This window comes from Indicator indicator, chromosome 12 (genome assembly GCF_027791375.1).
Source record: "Indicator indicator isolate 239-I01 chromosome 12, UM_Iind_1.1, whole genome shotgun sequence".
Classification (NCBI taxonomy): domain Eukaryota; kingdom Metazoa; phylum Chordata; class Aves; order Piciformes; family Indicatoridae; genus Indicator; species Indicator indicator.
In genome coordinates, this window is record NC_072021.1 from 14,154,413 (window position 1) to 14,172,291 (window position 17,879).

At 42.0% G+C, this 17,879-nt stretch overlaps 1 protein-coding gene across 1 annotated transcript in view; it reads right to left on the reverse strand.

Annotated features, from left to right (window-relative positions):
• TMEM65 (transmembrane protein 65) overlaps positions 1-14,671 on the reverse strand; it is a 32,404-nt gene extending 17,733 nt beyond the window's left edge. Inside the window, exons 1-2 of the mRNA XM_054385292.1 lie at positions 14,332-14,671; positions 11,044-11,283 (exon numbers count right to left, since the gene is read on the reverse strand). Of these exons, the coding sequence (XP_054241267.1) occupies positions 11,044-11,283; positions 14,332-14,671 (580 nt within the window). The remainder of the gene's footprint in view (positions 1-11,043; positions 11,284-14,331) is intronic.
• Positions 14,672-17,879: the final 3,208 nt, after the last annotated feature.

Sequence of the window (17,879 nt, forward strand, 5' to 3'; positions counted from 1 at the left end):
TGGTGAGAGATGAGTTTGTTTAGTCCCACCTCTCCCTTCCCTTATGCCCTTCCCCCACCTGCCCCAAACAACACGCATTTCCCAGGAAAGAAGGGAGGGGAAAGAAAGGTAGTTGACAAAGCACAGCAAGCAGTGCTGGCTTTCAAGCTCAGGCATGTGGTCCTGTGCTCACAACCAGCAGTCTGAAGCTGACTTGACAGCAGCCTGTGCAGCACCCAGGGGAACCGGGATGCTCCCTCCTCCACTGCCCTATCACAAACACAGTGTCTTAACATGGGAGGCTTACACCTCACAGTATCACAGAATACATCCATTTGAAAGAGATCATCCAGTCCAACCCTTGACCCAGCACTGAAGAGTCAACACTAAACCAAGTCCTCAAGCACCAGGTCCACACCATGCTTAAACATCTCCAGGGAGAGTGACTCCACCACGGCCCTGGGCAGACAATTCCAATGTTTGACAACCCTTTCAGTGAAGAAATATTTCATAACATCCAGCCTAAACCTCCCCTGGTGCAGCTTGAACCATTTCCTCTAGTCCTGCCTCATAGCAGATGTAGAAGATCTGGTCCATGTTATGCTTCCTGGCTTTTTTCAATACACTTGCCATCATTCCCAGGCACGAAATAAGAGGTTTTGCCTTTTGCAGCACCCAGTGCTCTTGAAATGAGAAAAAGTGACTTGGTTAATATCCAGAGATGCTTACTGTAAGAGCGACTCCAAGGCTGGCAATGGTAGCCCTTCCCACAGCTCCTGGTACCAACAGCACCAGCTGCATTGCAGTCATACAAGACACTTCCAACAGACACCACCACATGCTGGCAGTCACCTTTCTTGTGTTACTGCACTACTGTAACTGGTGAGTTTTACGTGTTTGCTGGGATGACTTTTTGAAGAAAACTCTACTATGATCTTTACAACAAGTTGAAATCAAGCTGCTATGAAATCAAAGTATTAGCCTTTTCTTAACTAGAAAGTTTAATCCCCTGCCTTAGCATGATTTGGATAAAAGTAAGCTTGCAGAAATGAGCTTCTCTCTGAAATAGTTTTATATGTATGTAGAGTTTATGGCTTTTCACCTGTCCCAGAATTAAGATTGCTACCCACAATGAGAAGTAGACAGGACAGATAAAACTGAGTGATGCTCAGTTTTGTTATTGATTCACATTAAGTGCAATCATACTCTTAATTTCTTTTCACTGCATTAAGGCAACAGAGACAAAAATATGAGCTCCCCTGAAGTTCTTAAGAAACTATTCATTCCTGTTAGCAAAAGGAACATGATAAGAAACTACTTACAATTTAAGTTCCAGCCATAAATTTTACTGGGGCTTTAGGTTTAGTCTGGAAGGCTTTTGAGAGGTTTTCATGTATTCTTTTGGAATATGTATTAGGTGTTAAGGATTTGTGTATTCTGTATTTTTCTATACATTTGAATACAATTTCTGTATTTCTCTCCAATTTGAAAAGAGCTTTTTGTTTGACTCTTTGGGGGGTAAAGTTATTTCTCTCCACTCTTAAAGACAAATAAATACAGAATGCAGTAGTAATGAAGCTTCATCTTAACTCTTAATCTACTCCTAGAGGTAGTGCAGTAGGTTCATCACTTGGCCACCACAAAGTTCCACTTTACATGGAACTTCAAAATGTTTTCTTTCGGCTCTTATGTGGAAAGAATATGAAGCATTCTCTTGTTATGCAGCTGTGTTATTAATTTATTCTGAACATTAAGTTATACTGAAACAAATTACTTTGTTCATTGAAGTGACCTGAAATTACTTACAAAATCAAAAACCTTAGTAAAGTCACATAAATAAGGAGAAGCAGAGGACAACAAACACTACTGTGCTCTACTCTTTCCTGTAAGTGAACAGCATTAAGTTCACTTCTAACTCTCAACCAATTGCCTTTATTCTGCAAAACAAACAAAAACTAAAACTTCTGGTCAGTGCTTCTGCTGCCTTTGGCAGGCATGAGTCCTCTCTGAAGAGGATTAACTAGCTCAGTTGCAAGTGCATCTTCGCTGCTTCCATCTGCAGAGCTAACAAAAGCTTCAGCCCATGTCACACTACCACAAGTCTCAGCATGAACACACTCCCCCTAAAGCTGCTTTGGGACCTCTGACCAATGAAGTACTCCACATACAGTCCATTTATTTACTCCTAATTTCACTTTATCCCCCTGGGAAACTACCCAGCGCCAGTTTATTAAAGATGAAGTTCCCCTTCATAGTCTGTTTTTCAGCTTTGCACATTTTCCCTTTTCCACCACTAGTTTTTTGTTGCCTGTTGTCACAAGGTCACTGTAAGTACACAGAAGACTCCTATGAATGTGAAATTACACCCTCCACCTCAAGTTCTGCTAATCAGCTGGAGAATTAGTAATTTATAAACACAAAACCACAGCCAAATCCAAGGTCTTCTGCACACAAGCCTCTTTTGTTTTCTAGGTGGGAAGAAATAGAGAATATAATCCACTTAACACTTTTCTCCTTGGTAGCAGCAAGTATGCTGTGGCACTACTGTACTGCTTGCATCACTGACATAGCTGTAATGCCCCTATTTACAGGAGACCTTAATGAAATGTGCACTCCTGATGTTTTTTCATGTTGTGAGATGAAGGCTGATCTCAGTGTGCCTCCAGCATCCTTCCCTCCCTCATTTTCATCTGCTTCTCCAAAATTTGGGCCATGTTTACACAGCTCCTTCTCCAATAGCAAGGAAGGGGATAGATTCAGACTGAGGATGGCTTTTGCAGTGCTGAAGCAAAGTGTTCTGTGATACCAGGGTCAGACACTAATCCCAGGAAGAATAATCCTAGATAGAGAGCTAGAGGAAGAGAGACAGCTCCCCATCTAGTCATTAGATTAGTTCTGAGGTCAAAATGTTCCCAAATACAACTGCAAGTACTTGACAATGCAACAAAAGAAACCCAGGAGACTGAAACAGTACTGCTCACTGGTGCATGTGCAGAGGGATCCCAGAACAAACTCTCCCGAAACACAAAAACCCTGGTGGCACTTCATGAGAAAACAGGGGAAGACAGAACCTTAGACCAAAACCAAAACTGCACCTGGAAGTGATTTAAAGTCAGGTTGCAGCTGGAATATACTGGTGAGGGTGATTTGATACTTCTCCTCCTGATCTAAATTCCCACCTGATAACGCATTTGGGACTCTTCCTTTATTCTAGGCACTTGTGCTCAGCCATGTGTGTGCAGTCAGGCCCGGAGAAGAGCAACAGCACCAGCATGGAAAGCAGAAACGAGACACTCCCACCCAGAGGTTTTCAGGGCAGGAAGAAAGAAGAGGACACTTGGTCTGCAATGTGTGTGGGTGAAGCCAGCCAGTAAATGCACACCCGTACAGACAAGTCACATCTACACACAGCTGCTCATCCACAGCTCAGCTGTGCAGGCTCTTATCCCACAGTGGGAAAGCCATCTGAATGTTTTTCCTACATGGCTGGAAAAGAATAATTGAGATGAGGCAGGTGGTTTTGGGAAGGGATTGTGTGGTTTGTTTTGCTTTGTTTTTTTTTTCCACTGAGGTTTTTAACACAAGGTCAGACATCAATTACAGTAAAACTCAGCCATATTAGTGTCCAAAGGCAAAAAAAAATGCAATAAGCACAGAAAAAAAGGGTGATATGATAGGCTCCTAGCATCCAATCAAGAGAAGTAAACTAACTGTGAAAACACTACAAATCCAATTTTTTTTTCTTTCTGATAAACCATATCCAACAAGTAAACAAGCCACATATTTCCCACTGGAACTAGTCATCCCTGCTGCATCAGAACCACAAACTCACCTTTGTTACATTCCTCCTTTTCCAGGAGGGGAACATAGAATCACAAGTCTGATATTTTCAAGAGTAAAAGGTCACAAGGTTCATCATACCACCACTGTCACTTTTACAGCTACCTATTTACTTTGCTTCACTTACTTTACTACATGAAAGAATATAAATGGGTAATAGGAAAACTGGTGTTGGGAGGAGGATGAAGGGGAGGATTTGAGTCTTCTCTCTCATCTCTTTGACAAATCCACCTGCAAATTCTTGCATTTCTTCATCTTGAACAAAACTTAATTTTGCATTTGTGAAATCATATCTTTACCTATGCTTTGTAAAAAAAAAATATCAGCCTGTTACAAATACTTAATGAAAAAAAAAAATCAGCTGGATTGAAAGACTATTTGTAACCTGAAAATACAAGCAAATAGCACTTAAAAGAGCAGCTGGCTACAGAAACCCGTTTCTCTCCAGTCTTCCGTGAAACCAAATGAAGCAAAACCCCCACAATTTCTATCCATTCAAGACTAATATGAAAGATGGAATAATATCCTAATGAAGATTGATGATTCACGCTCTTGGTGTAGGATGAGTTATAGCAAACTGGCCAGCAGTAAGGGATGGATCACTGCATATAGTCAGAAGCTATCAAGAGCAAATAATTGAAAGCTATGAACAAAAAGTTACTTTAACAGACCAATAACCAGAAACTGATGATGTCTAAGAGAAAAAAGCAGCAGGGCAAAATGCAACAACTACCTGTTGGTTCACAGTAAGCATTTGGACCCAAAGAAAATACCAGAACTTTGCAGCAATACAGCTCCACATACATCAACACCCTCCAAAGCAGGCAGACCTCTGTCCATGGCACAGACAAGAACCACATATGGTGTCATGTGTCTCCTCTTAACCCTGCCTGAAGGATTCCCAGGAAGTTCTGAAAGAACTGCCAGCATCCAGCTGAGAGATCCCAGACAATGTCCAGTACATGAGTGGGAGACCCATGTCTCTATCTTCTCAGTACAAGCTGGTTTCACCGTAGAAGCATTTTTCTCTCAAAATTCTCCATTCTTTTTGAAATGAAAAATATTTTAAGGTCATGCAAGAGCCTTTCCTCAGGGTCACTGCCAAATAGTAAGGCAAATTTTAATTGTGGAAATGCCTGTGCTCTTACCTCACTACGATTTAGCAAGCATGTTGAGGAACAGCTTTAACCCTGGCACAAGCAGTAGAGAGAATAAAACTAACTACCCGCTCCTTATGTCTGCTTCCAGGTGAGAAGAGAACTGATACAGAATATGCCCCATCTCAAACATATTTCAGTCTTAAATATGTTCTTTGCTCTTTTTATTATCTAGAGAGAAATGTTCAAGGTAAAAAATCCTGGCCTCTTGGAACTTGCCAAAATTAAATTAAAAAACCCTCCTCAAAGAATATTCAAAAGACAACACAAAAATACTGTAAGTCCACCACATACAAATGGAAACTGGCAAATGATGCATCAAAGTGGATAGCAAGTAGCACAAACAGGTATATATTATGGCTGCTAGGGTGGATATTAATAACATACAAATATCTCTACACTCTAAGTAAATGAACACTCTAAAAACAAGCTATGATTTATATCCCATAGTTTTGAATTAAATATGCACTGAGTTAAAATGGTATTTTGTGGGCTTTGCCTTAAAGTACTTCCCACATTTCAGAGGAAGCAAGGGGTTTTTTTTCGGACATGGATTAGTCACATCCCAAAAATTCCATGGGGCTTGCACAGTGTTAAAGGAAGTGTTCACACTCAGCAACAAAATAGAAACAAAACTGTGTGCCTCCGTGTTTTTCAAATAACACTGTGCTAATTTAAGGTGGATGAAAGAAAGAATGAGAGAATGAGGTGAGGGCACAAGACAGCTTGCACACAAATCCAGTTTTCTTCAGCATGGGCCACTTCTGGTGAGGAAAAAAAAAAAAACAACCAAACAACAAACCAACCCCCCCAACAACACTATTAAACAAACAAACAAACAAACAAGCAAAAAAACCCAAACACCCAAACCAAACAAACCAATACCAGAAATCCAAGACAGCTCCTGTAAGTACTCTGTTAACATGATATAGTGACCTCATTTTTCCATTTCCTTTTCAGAAAAAAAATTTCTCCTAGAGACACCAGATGCTTCTTTAGTTCCATATTTGGATTGATTAAATAATAAACACCACTGACTATAGCTAAGACTTTTCAGTTGAATGAGCAAGCATTAAATAATTTTAGAGAAACTGGTAGACTTCATTTGCTTTTAATTTTGATTACACTGTACCTCTGTGTTCAGAATAAACATGATCCATTTCATTCATGCCTATTACAGGGAGATCCAAGTGTTTCTTACCACTCTGAGAGGTTTAAATTGCACTGTAACTAACAGCTGTATTTCAAGTGATCTCTCCTAAAAGACCTAAAGCAAAAGTATCTTTATACCAGACAAAATAGCTAAGATCTCTCTCCTGATAATAAATAAAATACATTTTTATAGTTATTTCTTAACACAAGACACATACAGTTGAAGAATGACGACTTGAGGTTTTATTTTTTTTAGTTTCTGATTTAATAGATGTTTGTGCATGATAGCTATTCTGTACACACCACATGCTTAAAACATGCAAAAAATGGAAAGCAAATTTCAACTGAAGCAATCTACCAACTTGCCTCTTCTAAAACATTAACTGCAGGGATGGTCAAAGGTAGCTGGCTAAATAATGGCATTTTTGAACAGTAATACTATTTCTGCATTATATTTGGACCATGTAATTGAATGCACAGCACTTTCCTAGGAAAGGGCATATGGCAGATGACACTTCAAGTAAGTGAAGCTATTCCACAGCCTGAGACCTCTGGTCAAGTATAATCTAGGAACCATTATAGGATAGGTCAGGAGTTTCCACAAGACCCCCACTTGAAACATTTTTTGCGTTACATTAAGAGTAGGTCCCCAAAGTACTGTGAGATAACTGAAATGCTTGAGACCAAAGGCTTTATAAGAATGTAAGTAAACAAAACCCATATACTTGTGTTTCTTGTAGCAGTGCATGCCAACTGCATCCAAACAAGCAAGCGGGAAGTCTGTCACACCAGCAGCCTGCTCACTCTTAGCAAACACACTTGTTTGTTTACTGTACCAAAAGTACTGTCCATCTCTGGCGACACTACCTCCTCCGCTGAGCTCTCGAGCGGTACCAGTGGTTTAGGATATTTAGATGCTACAATGAGTTGTCAAAAGCAAGACAGCAATAAGTCATTTCTACTCTTCTGATCAATACTGGGCTATCAGCCCAGCAAGGAAAGAGCTTCTATAGACACTAAGATAACTGGATTTCTCTGGGTCTTGCATCAATTTCACTTGAATATTTACAGGCTCTCCTCTGCAACAACATATGGCAAAGTTTCCACATTGAAGCGGACAGCTAAAACTAGGAACTGCTTTAAGTTACACGTGCAAGCCAAATTTCAGAATATGGAAGAAAGCCAAACCAGAATAGCAAAACCTACATGATTTTAAGACAACAGCACTTTGCTGAATGTGGCTCAAAGGTATGCAGTTCATTACTTTTGACATTTTCAGAGAACAGTTGCAAGATAGCTTTGCCACAAGTGACCAAGAACCAATTTTCTTGTTTATGACATTAAAACTCAGACCCTTCTAATACTTAATAGACACATGGCCCTGTCCCAAAGTACTATTTGTGTCAGGATGAATAAAACAAGCCTCACAAATTGAGTTTATGGCAGAAAAACTGAACTGACAAATTTATTCAAAGTTAAAATGTTATGAAAATTTTCCTATTTATTATCTTCTGCACATGTTAGCAATTTGTGCACTGAGATGACAACATAACGAAAAATTAAATCTAAAGTTCTCCAGGCCACCTAAATTTGCAGGTTTATTGTTTCTCTGAAAAGGAAGTCCAGATGAAACATACACATCCAGTTGAAATAAAGCTTAAATACAAAGGAGCATTGCAATAAAGATATGCAATGTATGACTGGCCAATACAACAGTCAGTGCTAGAATAGACAATGGAAAAAGAGATTTTCCACCGCTCAAGCGTACATTTTGGAAGTGAAGTTTTGTTCATGCATTTTTTGCTTTGGAGTTTTGGGATTTGGCTGGTCTTTTGTTTTGCTTTGGCTTTTTTAACTTCACTTTGTTTTTTGAAAGGTTTCTTGAGGAATTGGCACACCTTTCAATAGAGCTTCAGAAGCATTAAATCTCTTAACTAAGGCATTCCTGTTCTGTATCCAGATCTTCCCATGCACTTTGTCTTCTCTGACAATGGGCATCCATGTTCTTGAGACAGGATAAAAAAAAAAAAACCAGACTAAATTTCATGAGAATCCAGTACTACACAGATGACTACCATGTGAAAACAGAACAGTTCCATCCATAGATGTTAAAGAAAATGATCAGTATGATCAGTAGATTTTGTGTAGCACTATTCTTTCATGAGAAGACATCATGACTTTTGTTTTTGGTGGGGAGGGCAGGAACAGGGTGCAAATGTTACAGTTTCAGAAGCAAAACCAGAAGTAGCATTATTCCATGTGATACACAGTATTTCTTTCACCACTGAGTACTTTTGACCTAATGAGATTGCCAATAGTCCTGCTGCAATGGTCTGAGAACACAAAGGACCCGCATGCAGGTAGGCTGGAAAGAGTTTGCTATTTCACCAGCTTGACAGGCACTTAAAAATTGTGAATCAGATGCTTGCCAGCAGTTTGCTAAAAGACCTTTTCTAGAATATCAATCAAACGTTAGTGTTGAAATACAACTTCTTGACCTAGGTCACAACATGGGAGAGGTAGATGATTGTTCTCCACATGCAGCTCAGAATTCACCTGTGCACATTGGACCTGCAGAGGAGAGAAAGAAGTGTCCCTATTGTACCCCCTAAAGCACACTGGACCGTTCACTCTTCTACTAGCTCAGCAGGCTGGGTGGTCCTTACAACAAACCTCACACTTGCACTGTGAAATCACTCTTCACATCAGACAAGCACTTCCTGAAGGACTGAATTATGCTTTGCTGCATTAACACATTAAGTTCTAACAAAAAGACGTACTAAAATCTGATTCCAAACCACTATGGCAGGAGAACTGGTTTGTTCTTTTTAACAAGAGGCATCTGACTCATGCCACAAAGGGAATCTCTTCCACAGGAGTGTCTAAAGCCTCAGTGAAATCTGTTGGTCTTTGATGACGTTTGTAATCTTCTGAATTAACTTTTCTTTTTAAAGTTGTGGAAGTAGAAGCACCTACTGTCAAACACTCCCTAAATTATTCCACTAAACTGGAGAGTTAATAAATTTAACACCAGGTCATAAACACCAAGGATTTCACTGAACAATGGATAAAAGCTTGCAAATTCTTGCAAAGGGATCCTGCCCCAGCTGTCAGCCCTACTGAATGAAGGGAGGTGGTCTCCTCTACCCACACACTGATTTATTAACAAAGACAAGATGCAGTAACTGGAAATTAAGAACACTTTTCTATCAGAATGCACCAGTTTTGTCAGATTACTTATTAAACCATGTATGGTATGACATATAGTTACTTCAAAGAGAATCTAACTAGAGACTGCATTCTCCAAGGTCTGAAAATTAAATCCACAAAACTGGCAGTCAAAACTGCATTGCTACTGTATTTTCCAGTTAATACACAATTACAACAGGCAGAAAACCAAGCAATTACACTTCCGAAAGCCTTTTATTTAGTGACCACATCACAAAAGCCTTCCATTTAAAATATAAATTGCAACTCAGTACTTTCAAGGAATTGTGTTCAATGAACATACATGATATTCTAAAATATATGTATATTATATACATATATATATAAACAAATATATAGTATTTTATGTGTATACAAATGAAGATAGGAAAACAGGACATTTTTTAGCCATCTTTGCAAAAAAAGATGGGAAAATAATGAATTCTCTCACTATGACAACCTGAGATTTCTCAGAGGCCCCACACAGCCACAATGTGTGTTAGTATTATTAATGGGAAATGGTTATGTCTGGGCTCAAGATCTTTTAACCCATCACAGTTAAGAACAACTGTACCCTTAGAAATAAAGGCGCAGCACACATGGTGAGTTTAGTGCTTCTTAAAAACCATTAGTACTTAGAAGTGCTGTCATTAATCATTTCATAGCATACACTGGAAACTGTTGAAAACCTGAATACAAGTCCCCTAAAGAAGTGACATCTTCTTCCTAATACCACTGTTTTATAATGGAAAATTCCTACAGGAGGTCAGAAGTATTAAGTCACTGCCCACATTGCCACGAAGATTTTTACTTTTTTACTTTCATCTCCCCCATGCAAGAAAGAAACAGGAGGAAGATTTGACTGTTGCAAACAAAACTAAGCCTTGGTATGGGGCACCACTTCAACACACAGGGAAGCAGAACTATGACATTTAAAATTAACTGGTCTATTTGCTAATCCAAGTGATCCTGTAACCATAAGAAAGAAAAATATGAAGTCATTGTATTCAGGTGCGCATGCATCATCTCTAATCTGGTGTGGTTGACAGGCTTACAAGAAAAGTTTAAAAACTTTGTTTCAAACTTCTTGCTGGGAAAGTGTGAGACCTTATTCACCCTTACAAGACTGGAAAGAGAAGAGGAAAATATTTAAAAAAAAAAGAGAAAAGAAAAAAAAAGAAAATAAAAATACTTTAACGAAGGAAAACTAAATCCAGGTGAGGTGGTCTTGTAGAGGTCTTCAAAAAGAGCAACTTGATGATGTTTTGACTGAATTTTAAGATAGTAAGATACAAATAATAGTCTAAATTAGGACAGTTCTCACAATAACTTATAAGAATAATTCCATCAAGACTGTTTCACTTCCTTCCCCCAGTATCTCCTAGACAAAACCTACCTATTAATTTCAAGCTTTGCAGCCGGCCCTCATCACAAGCTCACAGATAGAGCTCTGCCTTCTGATTAATGCACTACAACAAACAGAAGAATCTCTGTGTTTCTTAATAAACTAAAACATTTAACCTGACTGCTGGTGCTTGGCATCTGGAAGCTCTAAGTCCAGACAAACAGGTGAGAGAAAGTAACAGGAACACATTCAGAAACTTCTCCCCACCTACAGCTTTTGAGACTACAGCACAAATAGATGTGTTAAGGTTCAAAAATGCTCAGACTCACCTAACTTACAGGTCAACAGCTACAACTCACCTACCTGAGAACCTTCCTTGAGCGTAGCAGCCGCAGCAAAGGATGGGTTTCCCTGAAGCCTCTGCCATTAGCGGAGGCCACAGATAGTGTGTCCTGTCATATTTCTTGCTAGGGCAATTAGTTGATGGAACTGCATCCTTCTGGTGGTAGGTCTGGGAATGGGCTGAGGAACAGGCCCCATTTGGTTCTTGATGTGCCCAGGTCTCCCCATATTGCTGACAGCTTCCCCTAGCTGATATGGGGTCTGTTAGGGCACAGAAGAGGTAGTGAAGGAAGAAGGTCAAAACTTAACCTAATAAGGAGTGTGTTAAGAAGGGTACTGACCAAGACCTCCATTTCCATATAGAAGTATGAAAAGATCACAGGCACAAAATAAGCTTAAGCACTGTGGCAAAACTGCATAGGCATTTCATGATTCAGGAGAGAGTGATTTTCTGGACTGAAACAAGACACAAGAATTCACTCAGCAGGTAGACAAGTAAGTTTGAAAGCTGCATTTGGATCATTTTCATTGGGAATTAACACAAGAGTAAAATTAGCAACCTCATCTAAAGAACCAGCTACTGGAAGCTACAGCATCTTGCCACAGAATGAGAAGATTGAGAAGAAACTCAACATCTCCAAAACCACTTTATCTTGATTAAACTCATTGGTTGGAAAAATCAAAAGGGATACTATTATATTGCAGAAATTACTCAGAAAGCAGGGTGCAAAATACCTCTCACTCCCCATCTGCTGCTACTCACAATTACAACTGGTGAACCCAGCTAGGTCATTCTTACAGTCAGCACTTCCACAGCAGGGAAGAGCAAACATACAAAATATTTTCTAATCATAACAAGCATATGAAGTACAGAATATCAACATCTAGCCCAGAAATTGTATTTTCTTTCTAGTGCAACCCTTCTACCCTATTTGTATTCTTCTGGCACTCCTTGGTGTTGAGAGTAATGATACACAACCAACAATCCTCAAGTGACTAGCTGTACATTCACTGCCTTTCTTCTGAATTATGTCAATACCAACCCTCTACAGAGAGCAGCTATGGGCAATCTGTCCCACCCAGGAACTCCTGGCATTACCTTCCTCAGCCAAAAGAAGCTCACACACAAGCACACCAAAAAGGATCCAGTCCTATGATGGGTGCAGCTATTTTACTAGCATTGGATAATTTCTGTGCTAGGTTTCCTCTTGTGCACATGATTTTAGTTCTCTAGAATATCAAGGGAAGTACACAAGGCACACACTATCATTTTAAGTTTTCCTCTAATGTTTATTTAAAAACACTTATTAGATGACCGCCTTGGTTATGATCTTTTTCTACAACATACAAAAAAATGTAATTTCTCGGAGTTAAAAGCTGAGAGCTGCTATCATGCTGCAGTCTCAAAAAAAAAAAAAAAAAAAAGAAACCAAAAAAGGTGAAATAAGCCATCTAAAGGAAAAAGTTGTATCTGAAATAGCCTTATCAAGCTACTAGCTGGGCACATCAGGAATCCGACTCCTAGAACCAAGGTCTGATCGCATTAAAATACCTCGTGCAGCCCTTATCTGTGAGACTACAAAGTGCACAACTGAAGTTTCATTCAAACAATTTCTCCAGTGAGATTAATGCTCACAGATTCAGAATAAGTGACTTGTCATTTCGACTACTGTTACAAATCTGCAGCTCATTAATATGGCCTAATGAAGTAAAGTCTCTAACTAAACTAAAGCTTTTCGTTACTCTGTCTCATAAATCCTGAATCATCAGAAAGTCACAGTACTTTACAGAAATAAACTTTCGTTTTATAGCTAACAGCAACTGAGCAATGAGATATTAAATAGGACCATCTGTTATATTATCTCTGTTAGACCCCGAGACGTTATACTGAAATGCATTTTTAAGTCTCATTTCAATATCCACCACACGAGCCTCTGGGTACGAAGAAGCACAGAGAGCAGCCTAGTGTCACCTGAGCAGTAACTACCAAGATAAACACACAAAAACGTCATGGCAAGAAGCCTTCATAGGCTGAGGAGGATTTATTTAGGAAGAGTATTAGTTATTAGTATTCAAAAGTTAGTGTCAACTTACACCTTTAAACATACTTCACACTGTGCCAGAGAACAAATACAACCAATTCATGTTCTGCAAAGCAACAGTGTTGCTCTTAAAATGTGCCTTTCCAGTGAACTATGCTGGCTTTGACTGCAAACACTAATGTTTATATGTAACTGTATTATAAAAATCAAAGAAATACCTGAAGAGGTACCTGAAAAGGTTCTGTTTCTTCATAAAGCAGCATTCCTATGCCTGACCCCTCGACCTGTTCTCTGCCCACAAGATTTCTTCCAGACATATACAGAATAGCCTCAAGGCACAGAAACGCCCTTTCCAAGGGCAAGCCACTACCAAAGTCAGGAAGAGGCCTAGATCAAATGCACACTCATCTCTCCAGTACTTGCCATCAACTTCATTGCAATAGGGACCACAAAATACAGCTAAGTATCAGAACCAGAAACATCGAAGTTGTAATTATGAGGATTTGATTTTGTCACGTTTTGATTTAAGGAAAAGCGTCTAGATGGCAAGAACAGTTGGATCAGGCAGAAAAAAAAACTGGTGTTGCATAGCACTACATTCAGAGATAAACCTATAACCCTTTCCAGCACATACTCAACTTCCCTCCTAAGAGCCAGTACTTCCAAGAAGCAAAGCCGGCAAGCAGGCAGCATTCTGCCGCGAGGTGTAATTCATGAATGAGCCCCCAGAGCAGCAGCAGCCCAGCGTCTCCTAAGAGGTCTGAAATCAATTTCCTGCTGCACTAGTGTCAAGAGAATTTTAGGAGAGAGACGCTTTCCCACTCCCCTTCCGAAAAACCGCCACCCACGCCTCTCCGAAACTCCTCCTGAGATGACACACAGTGGATTTGGCACGCTGGCAAGTTTTAAGTTCTGAAAGTGCTACGGATGCTTCTGAAAAGTAAATTTCAGTTTGTGTGCCTCATTTACATCCAATTATCCTAAAACACACTGGCGTACCCCGCTCCGTGCCTTGTCCTGCTGGAGTTTGCTACTCGCTCGGTTACCCGATGGAGTCGCTTGGGCGAAGGCGTCAGGACCCCTCCACAAGCAACGCCGAACTTCAGGGGCTCAGCTCTCCCACCGGCCCGGCCTGGCCCACCCCCACCTGCCGCTGAGGGGCCGTCCCCCGCCTGCTCGCCCTCAGCGCGGTCCCGGGCGCGGAGAGAAGGCGGCAGGTGCCGACCCTCAGGTCGCTGGGCCAGAATCTAGGGGAGACGCCGCTCACCTTGGGCGATGGCGATGGACTCGAAGCGGTGCAGCTCCCGCAGCAGGCAGCTCCGCTCGGTGGAGTGCAGGCTGTAGATGAAGTCGCGGGCGCCCTGCGCTGTGTTCAGCGCCTCCATCGGCTCCTTGGGGTGGGTGCCCAGCGCCCGCCCGGGCGGCGACGACTCCCGCGGGAGGAGTAGCCCCTCAGCGCCGCCTCGCAGGCTGCCCAGGCGGCGGTGGCAGCAGCAGCGCGGCGGGCCACGCAGCAAGCACAGGCAAGAGGAGGGGGCAGCGACGGCAACGGCGGGGCCCCCCGGCCGCCCCAGCAGCAGCACCGCTCGCCCAAGCCACGCCGACATGGGGCAGGGGAAGGGCGCGGCGCTCGGGCCGCCAAAAATGCCGGCCGCCAAAAACACCCACCGCCGAATCCCCGGGCCGCGCTCCCGCGGCTCGTTCACCGGGCCGGGGAATACCGCACCCAGTCACCGCCCCGCGGCCGCTCCCGCCAGCGGCGGCAGCGCCGCGCCCCGCCCTGCGCTCCGCTCCCTGCCGCCTCAGCCGCTGCCGCCCATGGCCCCGCGCCGGCGGCAGGGCGGGGCGGAGGACGGCCGGGCAGAGGGCGGCCCCGCGCAGGCGTGGTGCAGGACAGTGGCGGTGGCGCCTCCGTCAGAGCTGCCGTCACTCGTTCAGGGCGCTCGGTTTCCTCGAGGGGGAGGCGAAAGCCGTTCCGGTGCCCGCCTGCGCCTCAGGGCTGGGACCAACGACCCTCGTCCCCGAGGGGCAACTCGCCTGGCTACGAGGGAAAGAGCTGGAGCGCGGCCGACGTGAGGGCGGTAATTCTCTACTTCAGTAAGATCTCACCGGGAGTACCGTGATCAGCTCCGGAGTCCTTAGCACAAGAAAAACTTGGACCTCTTGGTGCGGGTCCAGAGGAGCGCTGCAAAAAATGTTCAGAGGAATGGAATGCCTCGCCTATGAGGAAAGGTTGATGAGAGAGTTGTTACTATTCAGCCTAGAGAAAGAAGGCTCCAGGAACACCTCTCATTACTTAAAAGAAGCTTATAGGAAAGATGAAGACACATTTTTAGAAGGCCTATTGCGGTAGGACGAGGTATAAGTTTTAAACTAAGAGAGAGTAGACTTAGGCTAGATATAAGGAAGACATTTTTTACAGTGAGAATGTTGAAACACTGGCCCAGGTTTGCCCAGAGAGGGGCTAGAAGGAAAGAAAACAAGTTTTCTTTATGCCAACCCTTCAATATGACATAGTTCTGATTGTGTATGTTACCTATTTTATTGTATATTCATACTGCTTGGTTGCACCAGACTACAGAGCAAGGAAGGTTTCACACCACACACATTCACTTGACTATTTCGGCAGTTACTCAGTCTCTAGTTTCTACTGGATTTAAACACATCTGTTAGATTTTTGGCTTCGTTTTGGCTCTGATGTGTGAGAATAAGTCAGTCTGTTTTTCACACCTAAACTTTTTTTCTTATTATTTTTTTCTTTTTAAAAAAGGATGTTACCAGGTTGTATTGCAGGACCATCTTGTATTGTATGTTTCTCAGGAAAAGGACTTGGTGGTCTGAAAGTGTCTTTGGAAATTTCCACTGTACAGAAAGTCTCCCACAGCACTGTAAAGCTGAGACTGTCAGCATGGGGCAACTGAACATACTTCCAGGTTTGCAACATTATGTTTGGGTAAATAAAAATGGTGAGTGTGAACTAGAGTGCCAGACCTGCTGTGAAGACTGACTGAGCAGCTTCTGCACAGTTCTGAAGTCAGGTGAACATAGGGATGCTGTAAAGCACCTTTGTCCAGCACCTTCACCTGGCCACTAAGCATGGGGGCATGTATCATGCAAAAGATATTGTACCATTAGCGTTCCTTTGAAGCGTGGGGAAAGGAAAAAGCTCTCAAAGCTTTACATAGCAGCTGGATTAGGACCTTGGCGATGTTCACCACTTTGTGATGTAAAATGGATAAAATTACCTATAGTGACCCGATCTTGATAATTTTTTGCTGTGACTGAAGCACCCAGTCCCTTAAGTTATATAAAACATCGGCATTAACCATGCTGCCCCTTGATCCTGTTTACCTCTGTTGAATGAATGTAATTAGCGACAGAAGATAAGAGTAAAATGCCACCAAAGGGCAGCTCAAACGATTGCTCAGCCTAATTACATTCAGAGCAAGAGCTTTATTACCTCTCACCAGAGGTTTTCAGGCAGTTTTACATCACTGTTTTCTCTGCCTTCCATGGTTTTCCTGTTCATCAGCTGCTTTCTTTCTCTTACTTTCTCACCTTATACTGAATCCTCTACCCATGTCATATCATTAACATATTCTGCCTGGTTATTCCCAGCTATTACTTTAGATGGGCCTAAAGCTGCTTTTTGAATGCTTTCACAAGTGATGTTCCTCATTCAAGACTGCATGCCCATAGCAAGGACAGTCAGAGTCTGTCCTGCGACATTTCTTTACAGATTTCTTTACTATGTAATCCAAGAAGCTGTCCATTTTATTACTGTGCTTCAGTGTTGCCCAGACCTCAGTGGTCTCTGCCAGGCATGCTAGGTCATCTGTTTCTTGCATATCAGCTTTGTGCTACCACTTGGAAGTTTGCCTCTTACTCCCTGAAGCCTACGTGATCTGGATCAGCAACATAAACTTTTACAGTTTTGACTCTTTTACCCTTGTATATTTTCATATCAGCCTCCTTAGTCTGGCTGATCTGTAGTTTCTCTGCTGGGTTTTTCTGCCTGAACTTCATATTTCCATGGGAGAGACTAGAGCATCTAGTTCCGATTCAGACATCTAGCTTCTTACACCTTTATGGTGGCATCTACAGTGTAGGTGTCTGTGCATAAGTGTCTGGGCTCCCAATATAAACAGGAAGAGATGCAGACACCTCCAGAGGGCAGCTTACTTGACTTACTTTAGAAGCCTGTCTGATGAAGTGCTCAACCACCCTCTCCTTGTTCCTGGTTGTCATCACAGATTTTTAAAGGAATGGGGAGTGACTATAACTTCAGTGCTTAAATTCCAAATGCATAAGCTTTAGCAGATGAGTCTTAAACCCACACTGAACTCACAGATACACTACCTGTCCTCAGATGCTTATTTTGTATACTCTGCTTTTTCTACTGCAGTCCCCGAGTAGGATTTTAAACTTGGTTAGCAGAGTCCTTGCTCTCAAGCAGGAAATAAACCCATAAGACAACGGGATGCAGGGTCAGTGCATGGGATATCAGACAGTATACCCATTTGTGCAGAACAAGGGATCCTGTATCTTTACTGGGCACATGGCGAAGGTAAATCCCACAATCCATACTAACTTCATCCATATTTATCTTTTGCACTCTTCACCCTCAATACAGAATATAAGCTTGACTTGTCAGTGCAAATTATTACCTGAAGAACAACTGATTTTTTTTTTCAAAACTATGTATTTTGGCCAGAAAAAAAGGAAAAACTACTAATAGACCTTTGTACATGAACTGCAATTGCGAGAGAAACATCTATTTTTCTGGGAGGTGCTAGTCATCAAGCACCATAGGAG